Consider the following 27,915-nt stretch of genomic DNA (forward strand, 5'->3'; position numbering starts at 1 on the left):
TTTCCCGCGGAACTGGGCTATTGCCACGGTTTGTTTTTCATGTCCGCGGGTTGAAGCAACCCCAAATAACATATTTAGATATTCAGTAATGCGAATTTTACCAAGGGAACCCCCTCGAAACGCGATCGAGCTAGTTTTGAGTAGCAATTAGGCGGGTTTTGTTGTGAAAACCTGGCAACCCTGCGAGACACTCCCACTGACTGACTGTCACAATGTCGTTTCTTAATCGACTGCGCATGCGTAGTGTTGCCAGCGGTGCGACGCAACGGTCCCACTCCCTAAAGTACGAATCAAAACAGTCGCTGTACATTAGGGTCTGGGGACTCGATTGTTTTTATACTAATAACAGCCAGCCTCACAACATAGAGGAGGTTGAGACACAAGGAAAAAGAAACCAGACTCAACCGAAACTATTAACGCAGCTACACAGTCAACTACTAGCAACTCAAGGTAAGTTACTCAGACTAATTTCATGGCTAAAAATCGAAATCTTCACGTTGCAGTATTGTAGTGAACGCAATTCTTTCCGTAGCTATACGAGTATTACATAACAGACAGAGAGAGCCCCCGCCCTTTTTCACAATTAATCATTGCATATAAAGTCTATAGTAAGATTATGACATCATTGTAAATAAAAATGTGGCACGCTGAAATATAGGGGAAGTTTCATATACCATATGTTTAATAAAAGCAAAATGGCGTTAATAGTATATACATGAATTGAGTTAGTATTGATCACTATCGCTGAACCTTTTTTGTTTTATTATAATCTAGCATCTTTTTATTTATACATGCACTAATTTTATTGTGAATGTTTATGCATAACTTTTGTCATTTTATTATTTTTTTTCAAATGTCTATATAGTTATTGTTACATAACTAAATAAAAATAGGCAACTAGCTGAAATAAAATAAGTTTAAGTTTTTTATATTTTACTTCAGTTAACGTTTATTTTATTTCAAGTAACGAAAATGTTTTTTTATTGTTTTGGTTTCATTTTCACTTACCAATTCTTTTTTACATGCCCAAAGGTATTTGTGGCCGAAGTACCTTGGATATCATGTACCAGTTTTTCATGTACCATGGTACACGAACCATTTAGTACTTGGTATATAAGAAACATTGTGGTATATTGCCATCTGATACCCTAGTTTACTGTAACAACATTTATCACTTAATGAGTATCTATTAAAAGTCTTAGACATCTATGATCTTGGCGAGATCTGACATGACTGCTCTAATATTAAGTCAAATTTTCCATTCAAGAGCCTCCATTGTTCCTCCCACACTCACAGTGACTCCTCACACATCTCTCTTGCTCAAGGTTTCTGTTTAAATTACTCTAGCCTAGAGTTCAGTCTGCTCAACCCCACACCCTTCTGCATTGAAACAACACCTGGCAATCCCTGCAGAAGCCTAAATTACTCACACTACTATATAATCCACACTTAAATAAGATTATACACTAAAATATTACTCTGATTATATACATTATACAATGTACAACTGCTTAACCAGATAAATAAACGTTGAAACTTTTACTTGAATTTATTCATGGGGATGTGAAATTGCAAAGTTAGTAGCAACAAATACAGTTAAAATTGTTATATATATATATATAGAGAGAGAGAGAGAGAGAGAGAGAGAGAGAGAGAGAAAAGTAACAACACGAAAACAGTAAATAAATTTGACATGAGCAACATGGTGTATTAGTACAACATATCCAGTTCCTACAAGTTGCAGGGTGTGTGTGTATATATGCACACACACACACACACACACACACACACACACAGTAGTGGCCCAAAGTGATGTCCGGTGAAGATGTATGTTTTTAAAGAGCCTACACATTTGGTTAAACCATCAAAATATGAGGAAACTATTTTTTATTTTTAAATATTGTAAATATGAGAGAAGAATAAAACACTAAACCTGGCTAATGTATTTATCTGATATTTATGCACCAAAAAAAAGAAGGTAAATTACATCTTCAGACATATATACTGTATATGCGCTAATTTAAATGAATTGAAATGAGAGTAAACACCAGTGTGGTTATGTCATGTGTGACTAGTAATGCTACTTTATAGTATAGAGTATAAATGAGATGTTATGACCTGAATCAGAGTCTGCTATAAATAATTAAGCAGGGTGAATGCTAACCAACATTATCAGTTCAAATTAGACAACTATTTACAATGAAACAGCAACACTGAATAAATCCTTTATTGATTCTAAACTAAACTGTATATATACATTCTTTAGCTACAGAACCGGTAGGAGTCAATCAGAATGTGTTCTGGCAAGTTAAGCCATTTAAACAAATAAGTAGCGTGGGAAACTAAAACTTACTCTGTCAAAGTATTTTCAAATGCTAAAGGGGTTGAACAATGAAACTGAAACTGTTTTAGACCACAATAATTTATTAGTATGATGTAGGGCCTCTTTTTGCTGCCAATGTAGCATTAATTAGTCTTGGGAATATATGACAGATACAAGTCTTTCACAGTGGCCAGATGGATTTTGAGCCATTCCTCTTCCAGAACAGTGGCCAGGTCACTATGTGATGCTGGTGGAGGAAAATGTTTTCTGAATTGTTCCTCCAAAATATTAAGAGCTGGTGACTGTGCAGGCCATGGGAGATGTTCAGCTTCACTTTCATGTTCATCAAACCATTCTATCGCAAGTCTTGCTGTGCTTATCATTATCAGTGCATTATCATGCTGTTATAAGACACCCCCTTCAGGGTACAATGTTTGGTCCATTAGGTGCACATGGTCCTACAGAATGGTTCTTGGCAGTGACGCCCCATTAAGCACTGTATGGAATAGCATGATGCAGGATTAGTTCACTTCAGAATTCAAATTTCCTGATAATTTACTATTTGCCATCCAAGATATTCGTCTTTCTTTCTTCAGTTGAAAAGAAATTAAGGTTTTTGAGGAAAACATTCCAGGATTTTTCTCCATATAGTGGACTTTACTGGGGTACAATGGGTTGAAGGTCTAAATTCTTTTTAAGGGTTCTACATGATCCCAGTCAAGGAATAAGGGTCTTATCTAGCGAAACGATCCATCATTTTCTAAAAAAAAAAAAAAAAAAAAACTATACTTTTTAACCACAAATGCTCGTCTTGCACTAGCTCTGCGATGCGCCACGTATTACGTAATCATGTGATGATGTAGGTGGAAGTACCAAGCAAGTGTTTACAAAGCTAATGTACAAAGACTAAGTCAGACAGCTTTTACAAAAAAAAGGTAAAACAACAATGTTGGGCAATTTTGAAGTCGGAGGAGAGTTTTTTGCCTACCGCAGTACTTCTGCCTACGTCACGTGTGACCTTTCCAACGTGATTACATAATGCGAGGCGCATTGCAGAGCTAGTGCAAGATGAGCATTTGTGGTTAAAAAGTATATAAATTATTTTTTTTAGAAAATGACTGATCGTTTCGCTAGATAAGACCCTTATTCCTCGCCTGGGATCATGTAGAGACCTTTGAAGCTGCATTTAAAGGTGGGGTAAGCCATATTTCAAAAACACTGTTTGGAAGTTAGTCAGACCGACACCAACAACAAACGTGTAGCCAATCAGCATTAGGAGGTGTATGACAGTCAAGGAAAGAGAACGAGCAAGAGGAAGATTTTAAGAAAGACTGCAGAAAGATGGATAAGACACAATACAAAAGAGCTCAAAAGAATATCACTGGAATAAAGGTTTATGACTGGGCAAGCGCTTTAGGATAGAGGTCTGCAAAATTTAAGAGCTGCGGGACCCGAAAAGATTTCTTGCTGCACAGGATTAAATTTTGAATGAAAGGCGGATTGCGATCGGTAACTATTGTGTACTTTAGGCGGGAGCGGGCAGTCTGACAATAACCCGGTCGCTCCCGATATGCTTTGACATCAGCGCCATTCTGTTCTTGAACTTGAAGTGAACAAAACTTTCTGCAGTATGTTCTTTGCATTAGAGGTCTGCGCGAGTGCACCTTCAGAGAACATTCAACATTTTGGAGGAGAGACGTTCTGAAACGTCGTCAGTCAGCGTCATTCTGTTCTTGCGTGGATGTTAAAAAAGATTTCATTTTGGAGTATAGTAAGCCAACAGTTTTCGTTTATAGCCTATGTATTTTTGGCCTAGCCTATGGTTTTGAGGGACATGTTGTACACTGTAAAAAATGACCATGATTTTAACAGTAAAAGACTGTAAAAATGCTGCGGTGAAAAACTGTCAATTGGTTTACAGAAAGTTTCCGTACTACATACGGTGAATAACTGTAATAGATCTAACGGTACATTTAATGTAATTTTACGGTAAAATACTGTTAAATTCACAGTTTTTGGAAGTGAAAAATAACAATTCATTGTAAAATTTACAGTGAAAAACCGTAAATTGACATTCCCACAATTCCCTGCGTGACACTTCACATTTGATATATTTTCGTTGAAATAACTCTGTTTCTTCTTAGTTTTTCTCATTTTTTTCTAATCAGTTATGTACATTAGGGTTTTATGTTACATCTAATGTTGTTAAATTAATGTTTATTGCATTTTTAAAATTTCATGCATGTTACCATGATGGTGTTTAGTGTGTGTGTGAATGACACTGTGTGCACCTTCTATATGTTAGTGTTGTCCTTCTCAGCTTGTGGAAAATCTGCTTGTGATGAACTTTGATTCATCATGTGATTCTTATCACCACTGTGTTTGGTGACTATCAGTATATTATAAAGGTACAAAACAGATATTAGTACTTCATTAGGTTGGTAAATTTACATTTTATCAGTTAATGAAATACGTTATTTTACCGTAAATTTAACAGATTTTTTCTTACGTTGCTACTGCGATGCACATTGCAGAGCTAGTGCAAGATGAGCGTTTGTGGTTAAAAAGTATATAAATTATTTTTTTTAGAAAATGACTGATCGTTTCGCTAGATAAGACCCTTATTCCTCGCCTGGGATCATGTAGAGCCCTTTAAAGCTGCATTTAAAGGTGGGGTAAGCCATATTTCAAAAACACTGTTTGGAAGTTAGTCGGACCGACACCAACAACAAACGTGTAGCCAATCAGCATTAGGAGGTGTATGACAGTCAAGGAAAGAGAACGAGCAAGAGGGAGATTTTAAGAAAGACTGCAGAAAGAGAGTTAAGACACAATACAAAAGAGCTCAAAAGAATATCACTGGAATAAAGGTTTATGACTGGGCAAGCACTTTAGGATAGAGGTCTGCAAAATTTAAGAGCTGCGGGACCCGAAAAGATTTCTTGCTGCACAGGATTAAATTTTGAATGAAAGGCGGATTGCGATCGGTAACTATTGTGTACTTTAGGCGGGAGCGGGCAGTCTGACAATAACCCGGTCGCTCCCGATATGCTTTGACATCAGCGCCATTCTGTTCTTGAACTTGAAGTGAACAAAACTTTCTGCACTGGTGGCGTTCTTGACAGTCCCCAGTTCCTTGTCCTGAGAAACCTGGCAAGATATGTGTAACACAGTTCGTAAATATGGGAAGAAGGAGGTGGGAACCGGCGAACATTCAACGTAACTTTAATTCAAAATAAACAAAGAACAAAACGAAAGTAATGCCGGCAGACCCTCGCGGACGTCTGCCGGCCACACAAACATAATAAAACATAACGTAAAGTCCAGGCCTGGTCCTCTCTCGTCCTTCACTGTAGTCGCTCCTCCTTTTATGCTCCCGGAGCTCCTCCGTGAGGGACTCAAGGCCGGTGCGCCTCCCAGGTGAAGCTCATTAACACTCGCGCCACCGGCCTCGCGCCGTTCCCTCACGGCTCTCGCCCGCCCTGGTCGCCACAATATGTTCTTTGCATTAGAGGTCTGCGCGAGTGCACCTTCAGAGAACATTCAACATTTTGGAGGAGAGACGTTCTGAAACGTCGTCAGTCAGCGTCATTCTGTTCTTGCGTGGATGTTAAAAAAGATTTCATTTTGGAGTATAGTAAGCCAACAGTTTTTGTTTATAGCCTATGTATTTTTGGCCTAGCCTATGGTTTTGAGGGACATGTTGTACACTGTAAAAAATGACCGTGATTTTAACAGTAAAAGACTGTAAAAATGCTGCGGTGAAAAACTGTCAATTGGTTTACAGAAAGTTTCCGTACTACATACGGTGAATAACTGTAATAGATCTAACGGTACATTTAATGTAATTTTACGGTAAAATACTGTTAAATTCACAGTTTTTGGAAGTGAAAAATAACAATTCATTGTAAAATTTACAGTGAAAAACCGTAAATTGACATTCCCACAATTCCCTGCGTGACACTTCACATTTGATATATTTTCGTTGAAATAACTCTGTTTCTTCTTAGTTTTTCTCATTTTTTTCTAATCAGTTATGTACATTAGGGTTTTATGTTACATCTAATGTTGTTAAATTAATGTTTATTGCATTTTTAAAATTTCATGCATGTTACCATGATGGTGTTTAGTGTGTGTGTGAATGACACTGTGTGCACCTTCTATATGTTAGTGTTGTCCTTCTCAGCTTGTGGAAAATCTGCTTGTGATGAACTTTGATTCATCATGTGACTCTTATCACCACTGTGTTTGATGACTGTCAGTGTATTATAAAGGTACAAAACAGATATTAGTACTTCATTAGGTTGGTAAATTAACATTATATCAGTTAATGAAATATGTTATTTTACTGTAAATTTAACAGATTTTTTCTTACTTTGCTACTGTATTTTTTACGGTAAAGTTCTGGCAACCACAGCTGCTGTTTTTTTTACCGTAAAATTTACTGGGATTTTTTTTATAGTATAGGCTATTTAATTTAGCCTATTTTTCTCTGTGATATTTAGCCTATTATACAAAAAAAGGTAAAACAACAATGTTGGACAAATTTGAAGTCGGAGGAGAGTTTTTTGCCTACCGCAGTACTTATGCCTACGTCACGTGTGACCTTTCCAACGTGATTACATAATGCGAGGCGCATTGCAGAGCTAGTGCAAGATGAGCATTTGTGGTTAAAAAGTATATAAATAATTTTTTTTAGAAAATGACTGATCGTTTCGCTATATAAGACCCTTATTCCTCGCCTGGGATCATGTAGAGCCCTTTGAAGCTGCATTTAAAGGTGGGGTAAGCCATATTTTGGAAGTTAGTCGGACCGACACCAACAACAAACGTGTAGCCAATCAGCATTAGGAGGTGTATGACAGTCAAGGAAAGAGAACGAGCAAGAGGGAGATTTTAAGAAAGACTGCAGAAAGAGAGTTAAGACACAATACAAAAGAGCTCAAAAGAATATCACTGGAATAAAGGTTTATGACTGGGCAAGCACTTTAGGATAGAGGTCTGCAAAATTTAAGAGCTGCGGGACCCGAAAAGATTTCTTGCTGCACAGGATTAAATTTTGAATGAAAGGCGGATTGCGATCGGTAACTATTGTGTACTTTAGGCGGGAGCGGGCAGTCTGACAATAACCCGGTCGCTCCCGATATGCTTTGACATCAGCGCCATTCTGTTCTTGAACTTGAAGTGAACAAAACTTTCTGCACTGGTGGCGTTCTTGACAGTCCCCAGTTCCTTGTCCTGAGAAACCTGGCAAGATATGTGTAACACAGTTCGTAAATATGGGAAGAAGGAGGTGGGAACCGGCGAACATTCAACGTAACTTTAATTCAAAATAAACAAAGAACAAAACGAAAGTAATGCCGGCAGACCCTCGCGGACGTCTGCCGGCCACACAAACATAATAAAACATAACGTAAAGTCCAGGCCTGGTCCTCTCTCGTCCTTCACTGTAGTCGCTCCTCCTTTTATGCTCCCGGAGCTCCTCCGTGAGGGACTCAAGGCCGGTGCGCCTCCCAGGTGAAGCTCATTAACACTCGCGCCACCGGCCTCGCGCCGTTCCCTCACGGCTCTCGCCCGCCCTGGTCGCCACAATATGTTCTTTGCATTAGAGGTCTGCGCGAGTGCACCTTCAGAGAACATTCAACATTTTGGAGGAGAGACGTTCTGAAACGTCGTCAGTCAGCGTCATTCTGTTCTTGCGTGGATGTTAAAAAAGATTTCATTTTGGAGTATAGTAAGCCAACAGTTTTTGTTTATAGCCTATGTATTTTTGGCCTAGCCTATGGTTTTGAGGGACATGTTGTACACTGTAAAAAATGACCGTGATTTTAACAGTAAAAGACTAAAAATGCTGCGGTGAAAAACTGTCAATTGGTTTACAGAAAGTTTCCGTACTACATACGGTGAATAACTGTAATAGATCTAACGGTACATTTAATGTAATTTTACGGTAAAATACTGTTAAATTCACAGTTTTTGGAAGTGAAAAATAACAATTCATTGTAAAATTTACAGTGAAAAACCGTAAATTGACATTCCCACAATTCCCTGCGTGACACTTCACATTTGATATATTTTCGTTGAAATAACTCTGTTTCTTCTTAGTTTTTCTCATTTTTTTCTAATCAGTTATGTACATTAGGGTTTTATGTTACATCTAATGTTGTTAAATTAATGTTTATTGCATTTTTAAAATTTCATGCATGTTACCATGATGGTGTTTAGTGTGTGTGTGAATGACACTGTGTGCACCTTCTATATGTTAGTGTTGTCCTTCTCAGCTTGTGGAAAATCTGCTTGTGATGAACTTTGATTCATCATGTGACTCTTATCACCACTGTGTTTGATGACTGTCAGTGTATTATAAAGGTACAAAACAGATATTAGTACTTCATTAGGTTGGTAAATTAACATTATATCAGTTAATGAAATATGTTATTTTACTGTAAATTTAACAGATTTTTTCTTACTTTGCTACTGTATTTTTTACGGTAAAGTTCTGGCAACCACAGCTGCTGTTTTTTTTACCGTAAAATTTACTGGGATTTTTTTATAGTATAGGCTATTTAATTTAGCCTATTTTTCTCTGTGATATTTAGCCTATTATACAAAAAAAGGTAAAACAACAATGTTGGACAAATTTGAAGTCGGAGGAGAGTTTTTTGCCTACCGCAGTACTTATGCCTACGTCACGTGTGACCTTTCCAACGTGATTACATAATGCGAGGCGCATTGCAGAGCTAGTGCAAGATGAGCATTTGTGGTTAAAAAGTATATAAATAATTTTTTTTAGAAAATGACTGATCGTTTCGCTATATAAGACCCTTATTCCTCGCCTGGGATCATGTAGAGCCCTTTGAAGCTGCATTTAAAGGTGGGGTAAGCCATATTTTGGAAGTTAGTCGGACCGACACCAACAACAAACGTGTAGCCAATCAGCATTAGGAGGTGTATGACAGTCAAGGAAAGAGAACGAGCAAGAGGGAGATTTGAAGAAAGACTGCAGAAAGAGAGATAAGACACAATACAAAAGAGCTCAAATGAATCACTGGAATAAAGGTTTATGACTGGGCAAGCGCTTTAGGATAGAGGTCTGTAAAATTTAAGTAAAATTTAAGTAAGTTTCAGTTATGTACATTAGGGTTTTATGTTACATCTAATGTTGTTAAATTAATGTTTATTGCATTTTTAAAATTTCATGCATGTTACCATGATGGTGTTTAGTGTGTGTGTGAATGACACTGTGTGCACCTTCTATATGTTAGTGTTGTCCTTCTCAGCTTGTGGAAAATCTGCTTGTGATGAACTTTGATTCATCATGTGACTCTTATCACCACTGTGTTTGGTGACTATCAGTATATTATAAAGGTACAAAACAGATATTAGTACTTCATTAGGTTGGTAAATTAACATTATATCAGTTAATGAAATACGTTATTTTACCGTAAATTTAACAGATTTTTTTTTACGTTGCTACTGTATTTTTTACGGTAAAGTTCTGGCAACCACAGCTGCTGTTTTTTTTACCGTAAATTTTACTGGGATTTTTTTTATAGTGTAGGCTATTTAATTTAGCCTATTTTTCTCTGTGATATTTAGCCTATTATTCTTTGTGACATTTTTTCTCTGACATTTTTTGAGGGAAAAAATGTTGACAGCATAACAAATAACAATCTATGCAACATTTTATATTTGTTATCCCCAATCACGCCCCTTTCTTTAGGGGAATTTTAAATGCGAGATCTAAATTTAGCGGGACACGTTGGGTCGGGAAGAAAATCACTATATGCGGTTAGCGGGTGTGATGGAAATATTTTACGTCAACATGAAGTGTACAAAAAATGCAGACTAAAGCCGGCCACACATTTAACGACTAGCTAAAACATCCTAAGACTCACTCTGTTGTTGTGACGAGTGACCTCCCGGCTGTAAATAAAACTTAATTTCTACAAAGAGCAACTTGGAAGTCGTGTCAGGTATATGCTGCGCAGCTAAACACTGGGTTTGAGTGTCATTGATTGTCTGGACCCTTTGGTTGCCATTGAAGTCTAATATATGGAGAAAAATCCTGGAACGTTTTCCTCAAAAACCATAATTTCTTTTCGACTGAAGAAAGAAAGACATAAACATCTTGGATGACATGGGGGTGAGTAAATTATCAGGAAATTTGAATTCTGAAGTGAACTAATCCTTTAAGCCTCTTTGGGTATACACCGTAGCTCCCACTAATGTGGGAAAGATAGTGAAGGTGTACTCATCAGACAACAATATATGTTTCACATTGTCCACAGCCCAAGATTTACACTGTTGGCACCGATGAAACCGACATTTGGCATTGGCACGAGTGACCAAAGGTTTGGCTATAGCAGCCCAACCATGAATTTTGACTCTTTTTGAATTTTGGTGGAAACAGGAGAGTCAAAGTGCGCATTTAATTCTGCAGTTGGGCAGCTGTGGTTTTATGTTGTTTTGTATACAATCCGGGCTAGTTACTTGGACATCCCTTTCAGACAGCTTCCACTTGCATCGCCAGTTACTCCTTTTGGATGTGGTTCATCGTACATGGTGGTATGCTGACATTACCCTGGATACCATAGCTCTCGATACACCACAAAGACTTGCTGTTGTGTGAACTGCAATATTTTATGTGCAGCTGGCTATTGCTCTGCTAATTCAACCTTCACACTCTACTCTTAACGATGAAATGAAAAATCAGTGAATATTGGCCACCAGGCCATATTTATTTAGGCATGAAACCTTTAACACTATATTGGCCAGTGTTTCAGTTTTATTGTCCAATCTCTGTTCATGTCTAGCTGCTAAAAACTAGCCATAAGAAATGATATATGACCATATTATATATACATACATATTGCTGTTTGTCCTATTTAAGTTGCTTATAGAGTCCACATCATGCAGTGTTATTAAGCATGAAGGGAAATACAGAAACCTCTGGATTGTTCCTAATATGACTATTTGCCTAAATGCTTTCAGTTCCCATGGCAAATTCAGCCAGTCCAGTGGCCACTCCGTGTGTGTCCAAAGTGGAGCTGACGGTCTCCTGTGAAAACCTGCTGGACATGGATGTGGGGTCCAAATCCGACCCGCTGTGTGTTCTGCTTATGAATACATCTGGAAACCAGTGGTTTGAAGTCAGTTGACTTTTTGTGCAAACTGTTAAAATGTCTACATGAAAATGAATATTTGAAAATAGAACATGTTTTTTCTTTGTAGGTCGATCGAACTGAGAGGATTAAGAACTGCCTTAACCCAAAATTTGCCAAGAAGTTTGTTGTTGATTACTACTTTGAGCTTGTTCAGAAGCTCAGATTTGGCGTTTATGATATTGACAATAAAACCTTCGATTTAAGTGATGACGACTTCCTGGGCGAGTTGGAGTGCTCGCTGGGTCAGGTAAGACAGTTGGGCAAGTAACAAAACATCCATGTTTTTAAGTAATTTTTGACATTATTAGATGTTTTTTTAAAATTATTTCTTTACAGATTGTTTCCAGTTGCAAGCTGACAAGACCTTTGGTACTAAAGAACAAAAGACCTGCTGGAAAGGGAACAATTACGGTGAATGTCCATGATATTCAACATCATATACACTCATATTGACATCATCTCATGGTGAATATGTAAGGAATAATTGGTGATAGTCATACATAAGCTATCGTTAAAATTTTGAGGTTGGTATGATTGATTGGTAAGTCTCTTCTACTTGCCAAGTCTGCATTTACAAACCCGATTCCAAAAAATTTGGGACACTGTACAAATTGTGAATAAAAAAAGAATGCAATGATTTACAAATCTCATAAACTTATATTTTATTCACAATAGAATATAGATAACATATCAAATGTTGAAAGTGAGACATTTTGAAATGTCATGCCAAATATTGGCTCATTTTGGATTTCATGAGAGCTACACATTCCAAAAAAGTTGGGACAGGTAGCAATAAGAGGCCGGAAAAGTTAAATGTACATATAAGGATCAGCTGGAGGACCAATTTGCAACTTATTAGGTCAATTGGCAACATGATTGGGTATAAAAAGAGCCTCTCAGAGTGGCAGTGTCTCTCAGAAGTCAAGATGGGCAGAGGATCACCAATTCCCCCAATGCTGCGGCAAAAAATAGTGGAGCAATATCAGAAAGGAGTTTCTCAGAGAAAAACTGCAAAGAGTTTGAAGTTATTATCATCTACAGTGCATAATATCATCCAAAGATTCAGAGAATCTGGAACAATCTCTGTGCGTAAGGGTCAAGGCCGGAAAACCATACTGGATGCCCGTGATCTTCGGGCCCTTAGACGGCACTGCATGACATACAGGAATGCTACTGTAATGGAAATCACAACATGGGCTCAGGAATACTTCCAGAAAACATTGTCGGTGAACACAATCCACCGTGCCATTCGCTGATGCCGGCTAAAACTCTATAGGTCAAAAAAGAAGTCATATCTAATCATGATCCAGAAGCGCAGGTGTTTTCTCTGGGCCAAGGCTCATTTAAAATGGACTGTGGCAAAGTGGAAAACTGTTCTGTGGTCAGACGAATCAAAATTTGAAGTTCTTTTTGGAAAACTGGGATGCCGTGTCATCCGGACTAAAAAGGACAAGGACAACCCAAGTAGTTATCAGCGCTCAGTTCAGAAGCCTGCATCTATGATGGTATGGGGTTGCATGAGTGTGTGTGGCATGGGCAGCTTACACATCTGGAAAGGCACCATCAATGCTGAAAGGTATATCCAAGTTCTAGAACAACATATGCTCCCATCCAGACGTTGTCTCTTTCAGGGAAGACCTTGCATTTTCCAACATGACAATGCCAGACCACATACTGCATCAATTACAACATCATGGCTGCGTAGAAGAAGGATCCGGGTACTGAAATGGCCAGCCTGCAGTCCAGATCTTTCACCAATAGAAAACATTTGGCGCATCATAAAGAGGAAGATGCGACAAAGAAGATCTAAGACAGTTGAGCAACTAGAAGCCTGTATTAGACAAGAATGTGACAACATTCCTATTCCTAAACTTGAGCAACTTGTCTCCTCAGTCCCCAGACGTTTGCAGACTGTTATAAAAAGAAGAGGGGATGCCACACAGTGGTAAACATGGCCTTGTCCCAACTTTTTTTAGATGTGTTGATGCCATGAAATTTAAAATCAACTTATTTTTCCCTTAAAATGATACATTTTCTCAGTTTAAACATTTGATATGTCATCTATGTTGTATTCTGAATAAAATATTGAAATTTGAAACTTCTACATCATTGCATTCTGTTTTTATTCACAATTTGTACAGTGTCCCAACTTTTTTGGAATCGGGTTTGTATTTGATCAAAAATACAGCAAAAACTGTGAAATGTTATTACAATTTAAATGTTTTCTATTTTAATATATTTCAAAATTAACTGTTATTCCTGTGATGCAAAGCCACAGTGTCACATTATCCTTCAGAAATTATTGTAATATGATGATTTGGTGCTCAAGAAACATTTTTTAACATTGACAAAATCACTTTTGATAAATTGAATGCTCCCTTGATGAACAAAAGTATTCATTTCTTTTGAATGGCAGTGCGTATATTCAGTATTTGTCCATATGATCACCATTTCCGTGTTATAACGGCAAATATTTGATCACATTAGATCAGAGCAGAGGAAATCAAGGACAACAGAGTTGTGAATTTTGAGGTGGAGGCCAGAAAATTGGACAAAAAGGTAAGACATGAGTTTGTTAATTTGCTTTACTTTTAAATGGTAAAATGCATTCAATGTCTAAATGTGGGATCTGTTGCAGGATTTCTTTGGAAAATCAGACCCCTACCTGGAATTTTACAGGCAGACGGAAACAGGCTGGCAGCTTGCTCACAGAACTGAGGTGCATTGTGTGTTGTGTGTAGACTCAACCTATTATGTTTTTTTATTTTTAAATTTTCAAGAAATTTCAAAAAATGTTGCCGTTTGTCGCTTAGTCTGCAAAGTTAAAAAGCACAAGTCTACTCCAAAGGGAGTTATTCTCTATATCAGTGTGCACTGTTTCTGAACTCCCTGAAACTGCTCTATTGTAGTCCAGGAACATACACGACACGTTAGGCCTGGTTGAGTTAGTAGTGTGAAACTATGTGAAAAATATGTTTTTGAACATTCAAGCATGAAAAACTATTCTAGAAGACCCCAAAAACATAATAGGTCATGTTTAAGGGCATAATAGGTCACTTTCTGAATTGTTGTTAATGTTTATTGTGAAAGTTAATGGTTATCTTTCATACCAGGTGGTGAAGAATAACTTGAATCCTTGCTGGAGGCCTTTTAAAATCCCTCTACGGTCTCTCTGTGCAGGGGACATGGACAAACCAATCAAGGTAGAGTCTGTTTATTGGTCGTTATGAAAGGTATTTTATAACGTTAAAAGGCTCCCTTTTGCTAACATATGAAATGCTGGCCTCTTGAATTAATAATCTGTAATTGTTCTGGCTTAATTGTACAGGCTGTAAATTTCTGGCTTTGCTTTGGCTTGTCAGACAGAGGGCTTTTTGGTGGCTTACAATCAGTGTTCTTGACTTTTTGATTTTTCTTGCAAAAGCATCTTAAAGGGAAAGTCACTGTCAGGAAACGATCAGGTATTTTTCATCAGAATGTCTGTTTCATAAATGTGTGCGTCACTGAATAGCTGCTGGTGTGTCCTTCTTAGATCAGTAGAAGGGGCTATTCTGTCAAACTGTTGTTTCCTGAATGAGGTCATTATCAGCCGTTTCATGTGTGAACTCTTCAACAAATAAGGTCATTCTCTGGAAACAATTGCATTTGTAACTGCAAATTTGAAATCCTCAAATTTTTTAGTTGAAAGGTTAATGCTAAACTTCTGCTATGGAATAAAAAATAAAAAATGTAAAATAAATGTAAAATGTAATGACTAAATGTAAAATAATTGGGTTGAACAGAAAGTGGAGGGACAAAAACAATTTGTTCTGGATTGTCAGTTAAACAGTAAAAGCATTTTAATATAATTTTGGTAAAATTCAATTATTTAAAATCAAATGTAATGGTGATGAATGGGATCTGCAAATTTACTGACAGAAAAACAAAACTAATGAAATAGAATACATAAATATATAAAATAAATAAATAAAATGTATACAATTATATTATTAAAATAATAAGTATAATATATTTTTAAATTGTATACAATTATAATTATTTAAATGTTTTATTTGACTTGTTTTTGAGTTATTGTAAATCAAATAATATAACTGCGTTTAGAATACTGTTAATTACTGTACAAATGATGCAGTTTCCTCAGAGAGGCTCGCTGTCCTATGTAAAGGATAGACTGTGATATGTGAAGAAACCACAACAGGCCATGTAATGCGATGGCAACGATAAGCCAATTATGTGAATTCAAATGATAAAAAGCCATGATAGGCCAATTATGTAAATGGAAAGTATTTTTGAAGGGAAGTATTCAAAGATATTGTAGAAAAGCGAAACCACCACCAGTAGCTAGCGAAGAGAAACCTACCTTGATTATTTCTTGAAAAGCATTTTAATATAATTTTGGTAAAATTCAATTATTTTAATTCAAATGTAATGGTGATGAATGGGATCTGCAAATTTACTGATAGAAAAACAAAACTAATTAAATAGAATACATAAATATATAAAGTAAATAAATAAATAAAATGTATACAATTATATTATTAAAATAATAAGTATAATATATTTTTAAATTGTATACAATTATACTTATTTAAATGTTTTATTTGACTTGTTTTTGAGTTACTGTAAATCAAATAATATAACTGCATTCAGAATACTGTTAATTACTGTACAAATGATGCAGTTTCCTCAGAAAGACTTGCTGTCCTACGTAAAGGATTCAGAGAAAACTGCTGCTAGAATGTTCTTTGATTGAGAAAAAGTTTTTTCTTTTTTCTAATCTTGTGTGGACAGTGGAGATGGCAGGTTGCCAATCTAGAACATCTTCCAACTATTCATTCGCTTAAATTTACCCTGTTTGGTGGTGTCTGTCTAACTACTTTTTGAATGAAGAGAGTGACCCATAGAGCTGTGCTTATCTATGGTTCTACCAGAAAGACTCAGAAGGCAGGTGAACATGGTATTTATTCGATAAAGAATTTACAGATGGCAGCAAGCTACGATGTGAAGGGCCACGAGAGGCCATGTAATGCGAAGGCAGCCATATGCTCTATAATGCGAAGAGCCACGATAGACTGTGATATGTGAAGAAACCACAATGGGCCATGTAATGCGATGGCAACGATAAGCCACCAGTAGCTAACGAAGAGAAACCTACCTTTATTATTTCTTGAAAGTGTCTGCTGAGCATTTGAGTTATTTCTTGAATCAGATCTTGCTTGGAACTTTAATGCTGAGGATGACACACATTCAAATGCGTTCGTAGCAGCACCAGTCCAAAAAGAATGTCCTATGTAGAGATGAGTTGAAAAACTTGCAGTTCTCTACATCTGCAGTTAGGAGAATTCGAAACCACTGCATTGTGATGGGAAGGCAGATAGGTTAGGTAAATAAAGAGCATGAATGAATGAATGACATGGCATTAGAGTCTTTCTGATAGAACCTTTGCTGACGCTTTCATTTCTTCATTTAGCTGACTTTTTTTGCATGACCCCTCTCAGTTCACTTCTCTTTCATTCTCCAATATCATTCACTTAAGATCACGTCATGCTGTATTTTTCAACCCCTTTTTAGGTTGATTGTTACGATTATGACAACGATGGATCTCATGATTTGATTGGGATTTTTGAGACCACTATGAAGCGTCTTCAAGAGGCCTCCCGCAGCGCTCCAGTGAGATTATCCTTAACACACTTTTGATTTCAGTACCTGATGAACGTGTGAAGGTTTCTGAACTAAAGAAGCTGATTTGTCTTCTGCAGGCCGAGTTTGACTGTATAAACAGTAAGAAGAAACAGAAGAAAAAAAATTATAAGAACTCTGGAGTAGTGAGTGTGAAAGTTTGTCAGGTACTGTGACATAAACTTACTCATTTGATTAAATTTTTTTTAACATTCCTGCATTTTTTTAAACATGCAAAACGCTTCTGGACATGGTTGTTTCCTGTTTCAGATTACCAGGGAATACACCTTTCTAGACTATATCATGGGAGGCTGCCAGATAAATTTCACTGTAAGTTCTACATTCAGCTTCAATTCTACATAAAGTCTAACTTTAGCTATTAACAACATCTGTGTTGCTTTTTTCCATGAACTGTTTAATTTATTTTCACATGTGATAAATTTATTGTCCAATTCAAATTTGATTATAATATATATGTGTATGTGTGTGTGTGTGTGTGTGTGTGTGTGTAAAATGTAAAACTTTGTGTAAATTGATATATTTATGCAAATGCAAATTAAGAATAGATATTTTTTATATATATATATATATATATATATATATATATATATATATATATAAAATCAATTCTTAATTTGCACAATTTATAAATATTATTAAATATTTATTTATTTATTTATTATGAACAGACATAGCATGTATTACATTGGACATTATTTTATTATACACATAAAAATTATTATAAAATTTTTAATTTATTATAAAAACAGTAATACTTTATAAATATTTTTTAATATATTATAAAAACAATATACACATATTATTTATTTTAAAAAAATACTAAATAATAAAAATATGTTTTACATTTTTTATATTTTATTTTATTTATGATGTGTATATAATAAGACAATTTTATATGTATTTATTTGTATTTTATTTTATTTGCATAAAATGTATTTGTATTTATTACATCTCTGTGAATTGTATTCTTTCATGTTGGAGCTATATTTTATAATATATATTATAAAAACAATATAAATGTATTTATTTATTATAAAAAGAGTAATAATACTCTTAAAATGAAATAAAATAAATATTATATATTTTAATATAAATACATTTTATTTGTTTTTTTTTATGATATATAAAAAACCAAACATATTTTGCAAGAAGAATTACGTTTGTATGCACTATATCTTTATGAATTATATTCCTTCATGTTAGAGCGAGGTCACTCATGTCACACCCATCTCTTCCATCTCTCTTCCAGGTGGGCGTGGACTTCACAGGGTCAAATGGTGACCCCAGGTTACCTGAATCTTTACATTACATCAGTCCTCAAGGTGTGAATGAATATCTCTCAGCCATCTGGTCAGTTGGTCTTGTGGTCCAGGACTATGACAGGTACAAGGGCACCAGGAACATTTTTTAATTCAATAAAAAAAAAAAAAAACATACCATGTACATCATGCTTTTTCTCATATCCTGTAGTGACAAAATGTTTCCTGCTTTTGGATTTGGCGCCCAGATTCCTCCTACATGGCAGGTAAATGAAAGTACATCTGTTGTTGTTACTGTGACAAACTCCCAGAAGCCTCAGTTTAGTGTTGTCTTTTTCTAGGTGTCCCACGAGTTTCCTCTCAACTTCAATCCTGCAAATCCATACTGTGCAGGTATGTTACAGTAACAATATCAGTTTTCCACACTCTACAGCATCAAGAAAGTGATGTGTAGCTGTATTTCTGTTCCCGTAGGTGTGGAGGGAGTGGTGGAGGCCTACCGGATGTGCCTACCTCAGGTCAAACTTTACGGCCCTACGAATTTCGCTCCTATTATTAACCACGTGGCTCAATTCGCACAGCAGGCTTTACAGCAGAAGACGGCGTCGGTGAGGTTCAACCCAAACTCAAACATTTGATCCACTGGTGCTTTGATGTCTCTCTGACTCAGCCCCCTATCTGTTTCAGCAATACTACGTCCTGCTAATCATCACAGATGGGGTGATCACGGACATGGATCAGACGCGTGGGGCCATAGTCGCCGCCTCACGCTTGCCCATGTCGATCATCATCGTGGGCGTAGGCAGAGCTGACTTCACTGACATGGAGATTCTGGACGGAGATGATGGACGTCTGACGGCTATCACGGGAGAACCGGCTGTACGTGACATCGTGCAGTTTGTGCCTTACAGGAAGTTCCACAACGTGAGTCTAAAGAGTTTTGTACTCAAACTATTTTGGGCTAGCGCTTGCTTTGGCTTTTTCTCTTTTTGGGTCAATCTCTTGCAGCTTTTGATGTTATTATTTTTTAGATCTACACTACTGTTCAAAGGTTTGGGGTTGGTGAAATGTTTTTTATATTTTTAAAAGAAGTCGCTTATACTTATTAAGACTGCATTTATTTGAAGTAAAATAAAACAGTAATATTGTGAAATTTAAAATAACATTTCTATTTGATTATATTTTCAAATTTAATTTATTCTTGTGATGCAAAGCTGAATTTTCAGCATCATTACTCCAGTCTTCTGTGTCACATGATCCTTCAGAAATAATTTTAATGTGCTGATTTGATGCTCAGTAAACATTTATTATTATCAGTGTTGAAACAGTTGTTTTTTTGTAACATAAACGTCTTTTTTTTTTTTTTACATTTGATTAATTTTATGCATCAGTGCTGAATAAAAGTATTATTATTTTTATTTTTTTTAATCATTCTGGCTCCAAACTTTCGAATTGTAGTGTACATTATTGTGTTTTGGCTGCATATGCATTTTTGAGGGAAATTAAGAATTAATTGGAGTATAGTTTAATTTTTAGCAGTGAAACTCCAGTTGTCACTGCTAAACTTATATAAACATGCTTACTTATATGTTCATTTTTATATGATATAAACATATGCTAGGGATATGTTTATTTTGAACGTTTTATTCATGGTGGTCATAATCAGTGTTGGGGAAAGTTACTTTTAAAAGTAATGCATTACAATATTGCGTTACGCTCTAAAAAAGTACCTAATTGTGTTAGTTACTTTTTATGAAAAGTAATCAGTTATATTACTTTTGGATTACTTTTTCTCACCTGGGCTGGGCTTGCTTGTTTGTTTTTTAATAAACAACAAAAAAGTTCTATTTTTGGTAGAGTTGTCAAAAGTACTGACTTCGGTACCAAGTCGGTACTAAAATTTTTAAAATGTGATGCTTTGAGCACTGTTAAGCAGATTCATAAACACCTCTGATTGGCTATTGTGTTGACTTGCTCATCGGATATGTCTGTGATTGGCTACAATGATCAACGCACGGAAGAGTTTGAATTTGAATGCGGGAGCGTTTGAAAGCAGGCTTCTATCATCGGACCGGTCCGCTGAAGCCAATCACAGACATATCCGATGAGCCATGAACATAACGGCCAATCAGAGGTGTTTAGGAATCCACTCAACAGTGCTCAAAGCGTTCACCAAAAGTGAAATTAAGCCTGATTTATACTTTCACCTGGCTGTTCTATTGTTCTATTCTTTGAAATGTCGGAGGTGACTCTAAGAAATTGTTCTCAAAATCAGCAGGAAGCAGCGGTGAGAAGTAAGGTACACGTGACGATGTTTATTCTAGGAACCTTGAGATTATTACTTGTATCCAAAATATATGGATATGAGAACATGTATACAACTAAATTAACGAGCTCTTAAATAGTTTTGTGAACATTTTTATTAAACATGGACCTTTATTTTCATTAAAAGGGATTATTTCTGGTATTGTTGACACATTTTGTAAATGTAAGCAACTAATTTAGACGCTCAAACTGGGTGCCGTTGTGGTGAGACGTACATGCTCAGCCAGATTCGCCTCACGTTCATGCATCTTTGGAAGCGGAGCTGCGCAGAAAGTGGGTTTGCTCCCACTCGATGCACACTTCCGTCAACGCCTCGATGACATCATTTTTGTTGTGTGCACTTGCGGCAAACATATACAGACACGTCAAGTATAAATCAGGCTTCCATAGTAGGGAAAAAAAATACTATGGAAGTCAATGGTGCCCCAGAACTGTTCAGTTTTCTTCAAAATATATTTTTTTGTGCTCAACAGAACAAATAAATTTATACAGGTTTGGAATAACCTGAGGGTGAATAAATGATGACAGAATTTTCATTTTTGGGTGAACTATCCCTTTAAGCCTCAGGCTGAAGGAAATGCATATTTATGCTTCTGTACAGTAGAGGGCGCAGCTCAAACAAACCTTTCAGCTGTGCTGCCATTCTGGATTAAAGAAGAATAGGATCCAGGAGAAGGAAGTTCAAACTCTATATTTCTAAATCTAATTTAAAGTATTTTTTGCTTATTAGTATTGTTGAATTAGATCATTGAAAGTCAGCAGCAAAGACATTGGTTAATAAAGTGAGATTAAATACATAAAGTATATTTGTGTAATTTTAATATAGTTCTGAATATAAAATTCTGAGATTGTATTTCACAGTTTTTTTTTTTTATTCAGTTTGAGGAATACTGAATGTTTTCGTGCAAGTGAGATGAGTAAATCTGTGTTCACATTCAGTCTAGAAATACAATTAGCATCATGTACACAATGCTTCTAAACTTTATTTCTCTCAACATGGGGACAGGAGAGATATCAGTCAATAAATGTGAAAAAGTACTTTGCCGTTATTTATTTGAAAAAGTAACTCAGATATTTTGTTGTAAATTGAAAAAGTAATGTGTTAGTTTACTAGTTACTTGAAAAAGTAAACTCAAGTTACTTGTAATGCATTACCCCCAACACTGATCTTAATTAGGGATGGGAATCGCAAGGAATGCATCAATTCAGGTTCTAGCTCAATTCCTTAATTCAACAATTATGGGTTCTTAACAATTGATTGATTTAATCAGTCTTTCAGTACTTTTGAGGAAGCAATATTTGGGGGAAAAAAATTGCAATTCAATTGCCAAGTGATTTGATAATGTCAACGAAATAATTATAAAACTGTTCTTACAAAAGGTATGTAGTTTAGAGGTAGCACAAATGCATTGTATATTAAATAACAGCAAAAGCGAACTAAATATATCGAAACATTTCATTTATTTATTTATTTTTATAAAATACTACTGTATCTTTTATATAAAAGATAAGAACAAGCACTCAGAACAAGCAAAAGTGTTGCGCTGTATGTCTTCGATTCATTAACAATAAATCTCTAATTGAAGAATTGGACTGCATTAATTGTCCGAATTGGCAGATAATGCATGTGCAAAAACCATTTATGGAACCAACCGTCTTTCCGCCATTCCGGAAATGGTTCCCAACCCTATTCATAATTCTTTATGCCAGTAGACACTGAGCAGAGCAGAACACAACATTAACTTTATTTATAGTGTTTTAGTCCCTTAATACCTATAGCATGTCATGGCTTGTAGCGTCTCATCTGTAACTTTGTGTCCATTTCATTTCAGGCCCCAAGGGAAATGCTTGCCCAATGTGTACTGGCAGAATTACCACAACAAGTCACATCCTACTTCAGCTATATTAACCTGCCGCCACCACACGAGCCAAAAAACCCATAGACATGTAGGGCTCTCTTCTTTATCTGCACCTGTTTAATGTTTTTAATGCACATTAGCACTTCTCAAAGCACGCGGCTGTCAGAAGCCCCTTTCACACAGCGCGTTGATCCCAGAAATTTGCCATAAAAAGTGCAAACACATTCCGGGGATGGGGATTATATTAAATAATGTCCTGGCTCTTCCAAGCTTTATAATGGCAGTGAAAAGAAGGATTGAGATTTTGAAACCCAAAAAGTCCATCCATCATAAAAGATCTCCAGTCAGTTTCGGTGGGATGATAAAGGCCTTCTGAAGTGAAGCGATGCGTTTGAGTAGGAAAAATATCCATATTCAAAACTTTAAAAACTAAAATAACTAGCTTCTGGCAGATGGCCGTACACACATTGACTTAAGCCAAAAGAGTAACTCCTGACACGATGTAGGAGTAGCATAAGCTTTGACTCCCCTCGTGGTTCAAACAAATAGGGCTGGCCAACAAACTCAAGCTGTTTATCTCTTATATCGAAATCCTCCAACATTTCTCTTTAAAAATTCTCGCTTTAGACTTCTAATTTGTGACCTGTGTCTTGTTTTGCTCTATCCTCTGCAACAGAGGTTACTCTTTCGCCGTAAATCAATGTGTATGGCCGTCTGTCGGTTATTTTATGTTAAAGGTGCCATCGAATTGAAAATTGAATTTACCCCGGCATAGTTGAATAACAAGAGTTCAGTACATGGAAATGACATACAGTGAGTCTCAAACTCCATTGTTTCCTCCTTCTTATATAAATCTCATTTGTTTAAAGGTGCCCTAGAACTTTTTTTTAAAAGATGTAATATAAGTCTAAGGTGTCCCCTGAATGTGTCTGTGAAGTTTCAGCTCAAAATACCCCATAGATTTTTTTTTATTCATTTTTTTAACTGCCTATTTTGGGGCATCATTAGAAATGTGCCGATTCAGGGTGTGTGGCCCTTTAAATCTCGTGCTCCACGCCCCAAGAGCTCGCGCTTGCCTGAAACAACATAAAAAAAAGTTCAAACAGCTAATATAACCCTCAAAATGGATCTTTACAAAGTGTTCGTCATGCAGCATGTCTAATCGCGTAAGTACAGTGTTTATTTTGATGTTTACGTTGATTCTGAATGAGTTTGAGGCAATGCTCCGTGGCTAACGGCTAATGCTACACTGTTGGAGAGATTTATAAAGAATGAAGTTGTGTTTATGCATTATACAGACTGCAAGTGTTTAAAAATGAAAACAGCGACAGCTCTTGTCTCCGTGAATACAGTAAGAAACGATGGTAACTTTAACCCCATTTAACAGTACATTAGCAAGATGCTAACGAAACATTTAGAAAGACAATTTACAAATATCACTAAAAATATCATGTTATCATGAATCATGTCAGTTATTATTGCTCCATCTGCCATTTTTTGCTATTGTCGTTGCTTGCTTACCTAGTCTGATGATTCAGCTGTGCACAGATCCAGATGTTACTGGCTGCCCTTGTCTAATGCCTTTCATAATGTTGGGAACATGGACTGGCATATGCAAATATTGGGGGCGTACACACCGACTGTTATTTAACAGTCGGTGTTATGTTGAGATTCGCCTGTTCTTCGGAGGTCTTTTAAACAAATGAGATTTATATAAGAAGGAGGAAACAATGGAGTTTGAGACTCACTGTATGTCTTTTCCATGTACTGAACTCTTGTTATTTAACTATGCCAAGGTAAATTCAACTTTTGAATCTAGGGCACCTTTAAAAGACCTCCGAAGAACAGGCGAATCTCAACATAACACCGACTGTTAAATAACAGTCGGGGTGTACGCCCCCAATATTTGCATATGCCAGCTCATGATCGAGGCATTACACAAGGGCAGCCAATATTAACGTCTGGATGTGTACAGCTGAATCATCAGACTAGGTAAGCAAGCAAGGACAACAGCGAAAAATGGCAGATGGAGCGATAATAACTGACATGATCCATGATAACATGATATTTTTAGTGATATTTGTAAATTGTCTTTCTAAATGTTTCGTTAACATGTTGTTAATGTACTGTTAAATGTGGTTAAAGTTATCATCGTTTATTACTGTATTCACGGAGACAAGAGAGCCGTCGCTATTTTCATTTTTAAACACTTGCAGTCTGTATAATGCATAAACACAACTTCATTCTTTATAAATCTCTCCAACAGTGTGTAATGTTAGCTTTAGCCATGGAGCACTGTCAAACTCATTCAGAATCAAATGTAAACATCCAAATAAATACCATACTTACGCGATTAGACATGCTGCATGACGAACACTTTGTAAAGATCCATTTTGAGGGTTATATTAGCTGTGTGAACTTTGTTTATGCAGTGATAGAGTCGAGAGCTCGGGAGGGGGCGGAGAGCGTGCGATTTAAAGGGGCAGCAGCCTGAATCGGTGGATAGTTAATGATGCCTCAAAATAGGCAGTTAAAAAAATTAATAAAAAAAAATCTATGGGGTATTTTGAGCTGAAACTTCACAGACATATTCAGGGGACACCTTAGACTTATATTACATCTTGTAAAAAAACGTTCGATGCCACCTTTAAGTTATTTTAGTTTTTAAAGTTTTTAATATGGATATTTTTCTTGCACAAATGCATCGCTTCACTTCATAAGGCATTTATTAACTCCCCGGAGCTGTGTTGGATATCTTTTATGATGGATGGTTGCACTTTTTTGGGCTTTGAAATCTCATCCTCTATTTACTGCCATTATAAAGCTTGGAAGAGCCAGGACAATATTTATTTATAATATTTATAATATAACTTCGATTGTATTCGTCTGAAAGAAGAAAGCCATATACACCTAGGATGGCATGAGTGTGAGTAAATCATGGGATAATTTTCATTTTTGGGTGAATTAAAGGATTAGTTCACTTTCAAATAAAAATTACCATGAGCTTTACTCACCCTTAAGCTATCCTAGGTGTGTATGACTTTCTTCTTTCTGATGAACACAATCAGAGATATATTAATAAATATCCTGACGCATCCGAGCTTTATAATGGCAGTGAGCGGGATCAACGAGTATGAGCTGAAGAAAGTGCCTCCATCCACATCCATCCATCATAAACGTACTCCACACGGCTCCGGCGGGTTAATAAACGTGATGCGTTTGTGTAAAAAACAAGTTATAAAGTAAAATATCTAGCTTCCGCCAGACTGCCTTCCGTATTCAACTTACGAAAAAAGTGTAAAACTCTCACAGTTCAAAAAGCTTACGCTACGTCCTACGCCTTCCCTATTCAACTTACGGAAAAAGCTTAACTGACGCAACTTCAGTTCCGTTTTTACGTAAGTTCAATATGGAAAGTGGTCTGGCGGATGCTAGATATTTTACTTCATAACTTAAATGTGTATGTTTTTTTTTTGTTTTTGTTTTTAAACAAGCGCGTCACTTCACTTCAGAAGGCCTTTAGTAACCCCCCGGATCCGTGTGGAGTACATTTATGATGGATGGATGTGGATGGAGGCACTTTCTTCAGCTCATACTCCTTGATCCTGTTCACTGCCATTATAAAGCTTGGATGTGTCAGGATATTTATTAATATAACTCTGATTGTGTTCATCAGAAAGAAGAAAGTCATATACACCTCGGATGGCTTGAGAGTGAGTAAAGCTTGGGGGAAATTTCAATTGAAAGTGAACTAATCCTTTAACCCTTTAAACTCAATCATTCTCTAAAGGGCACAGCTGATTTGTTCCTGCTGTATCAGTAGCTCATGAGCTCGCTGCTCAACCTTCAAATACTTGGTCAGCGTTTGCTGTAGCAGTTTGCAGCGCGCTTTCAGAAACCCTCCACCTTCCCCAGCTCTGGTATTGATAATTCATGTATGCTATATTGTACAGCAGCAGCATGTCTTACTTCCTCAAAGCAGTATGTCTGTGCATATACTGGCAGTAACAGGAGCAGCATAGTAGATAAATTCCACCAAGACCAAACATATCAACATTGTAATATGCATTACCATGCCAAACACTCCGAGAGTTATGACAGAAATGTATAGCTGCTCATAGTGAAAAATACGATGTCTAACGTTTTCTCCTCTCTCTCTGTAGTCTCCTAAAGAGGAGCTCGCTAAGTGTGTTCTGGCGGAGGTTCCTGGTCAGGTCGTCACCTTCTTTAACATGATGAAGCTTACACCTCCGAAGTCAAACACTCCAGTGGACGCTTCAAATGGGCCGACACAGAACTGAAGGACCTGTTTCCTTCCTTCTCACTGCACACAATTCAACAACTGAACATCACCAACCTGCTAACCTAACTCTTAGGCTTTTTTTGAAAGAGGCTTTTTGTTTTAAATTAGGTTACTTGTAAATAAACATAATTTTATTTTTTATGTTTTCATGTGCCAAATGATCTTGAAATGGTCTATTATGGATCTTGTTTACAAGTCTAATCTAAGTATCTTAGTGTAAATGAAGATAAACTCTCAGTTATTGGAAAACAAACTTTTTTTTTTGTCATTCCCACTTACTCCATACAAAATTGTTTACAGTCTTTATATTTTCATCTCGTTATCATAACGCTTTTCTGTACATGATGTTTTTTTTAATCTGTATATGATTTTTTTAACAGTGTTTTGCAAAGCCATTTTGTCATATATCTTATATCTTATGTTATATTGATCATGTTAATGTGCCTGAATGATTAAGTTACAGTTCCTATACAAAACAAAATGTGCCTTTATGTTTGATTTTATTTTATTGAGATCATGTAGCAAGTTTGACCAGAATGCATTTAAAACTATACACACTGAGAAATGGTGCTCAGATCTCAGTCTGCATGTATAGAAGAAAGTCATATATGGGTCTCAGTGGTCTAGTCATGTGCCTGAATTGACCATGCATGAATACAATAATAATAATAATAATAATAACAGCAACATGAAAAGATAATCAGCTTTTCGGATCAGTATAAGATGCATGTTCATTTTACATTTAATCACAATGTCTGTACCAGCCCGTTGTGTGCAATTAGTGCAGAAAGAAATATATTACATAATATTATATTTTAATTAAAGCTATTGTCACACGTGTTTTTGTGTCTGTCTTCATTGCTTTGTTTTCCATGACTTAGTTTCTGTCTGTCAGTTAATTAATTTGTTTCCAGCTGTGTTCCATTAATTTACTTATTAGTTCCCTCGTTTAGTTCTAGTACAAGTACTTCCTGTTTTG

At 36.3% G+C, this 27,915-nt stretch overlaps 1 protein-coding gene across 2 annotated transcripts; it reads left to right on the forward strand.

Annotated features, from left to right (window-relative positions):
- The first annotated feature begins 197 nt into the window (after positions 1-197).
- On the forward strand, positions 198-27,776 carry cpne3 (copine III). 2 transcript variants are annotated; one of them, XM_048174331.1, is made up of 17 exons: positions 198-450; positions 11,318-11,475; positions 11,558-11,737; positions 11,827-11,901; positions 13,978-14,049; positions 14,129-14,209; positions 14,604-14,693; positions 17,062-17,160; positions 17,250-17,336; positions 17,440-17,499; positions 18,440-18,573; positions 18,661-18,715; positions 18,791-18,842; positions 18,924-19,057; positions 19,137-19,373; positions 22,607-22,721; positions 26,797-26,935. In XM_048174331.1, the coding sequence occupies exons 1-16, from the start codon at positions 213-215 to the stop codon at positions 22,715-22,717; spliced, it is 1,863 nt and encodes a 620-aa protein (XP_048030288.1). In that variant the 5' UTR covers positions 198-212; the 3' UTR covers positions 22,718-22,721; positions 26,797-26,935. The 2 variants fall into 2 exon arrangements, with proteins under 2 accessions (XP_048030288.1, XP_048030287.1); XM_048174330.1 differs by lacking the exon at positions 22,607-22,721 and having other exon boundaries at positions 26,797-27,776.
- The last annotated feature ends 139 nt before the right edge of the window (positions 27,777-27,915 follow it).

The sequence above is a fragment of the Megalobrama amblycephala genome, linkage group LG22 (assembly GCF_018812025.1).
Source record: "Megalobrama amblycephala isolate DHTTF-2021 linkage group LG22, ASM1881202v1, whole genome shotgun sequence".
NCBI classification, from domain to species: domain Eukaryota; kingdom Metazoa; phylum Chordata; class Actinopteri; order Cypriniformes; family Xenocyprididae; genus Megalobrama; species Megalobrama amblycephala.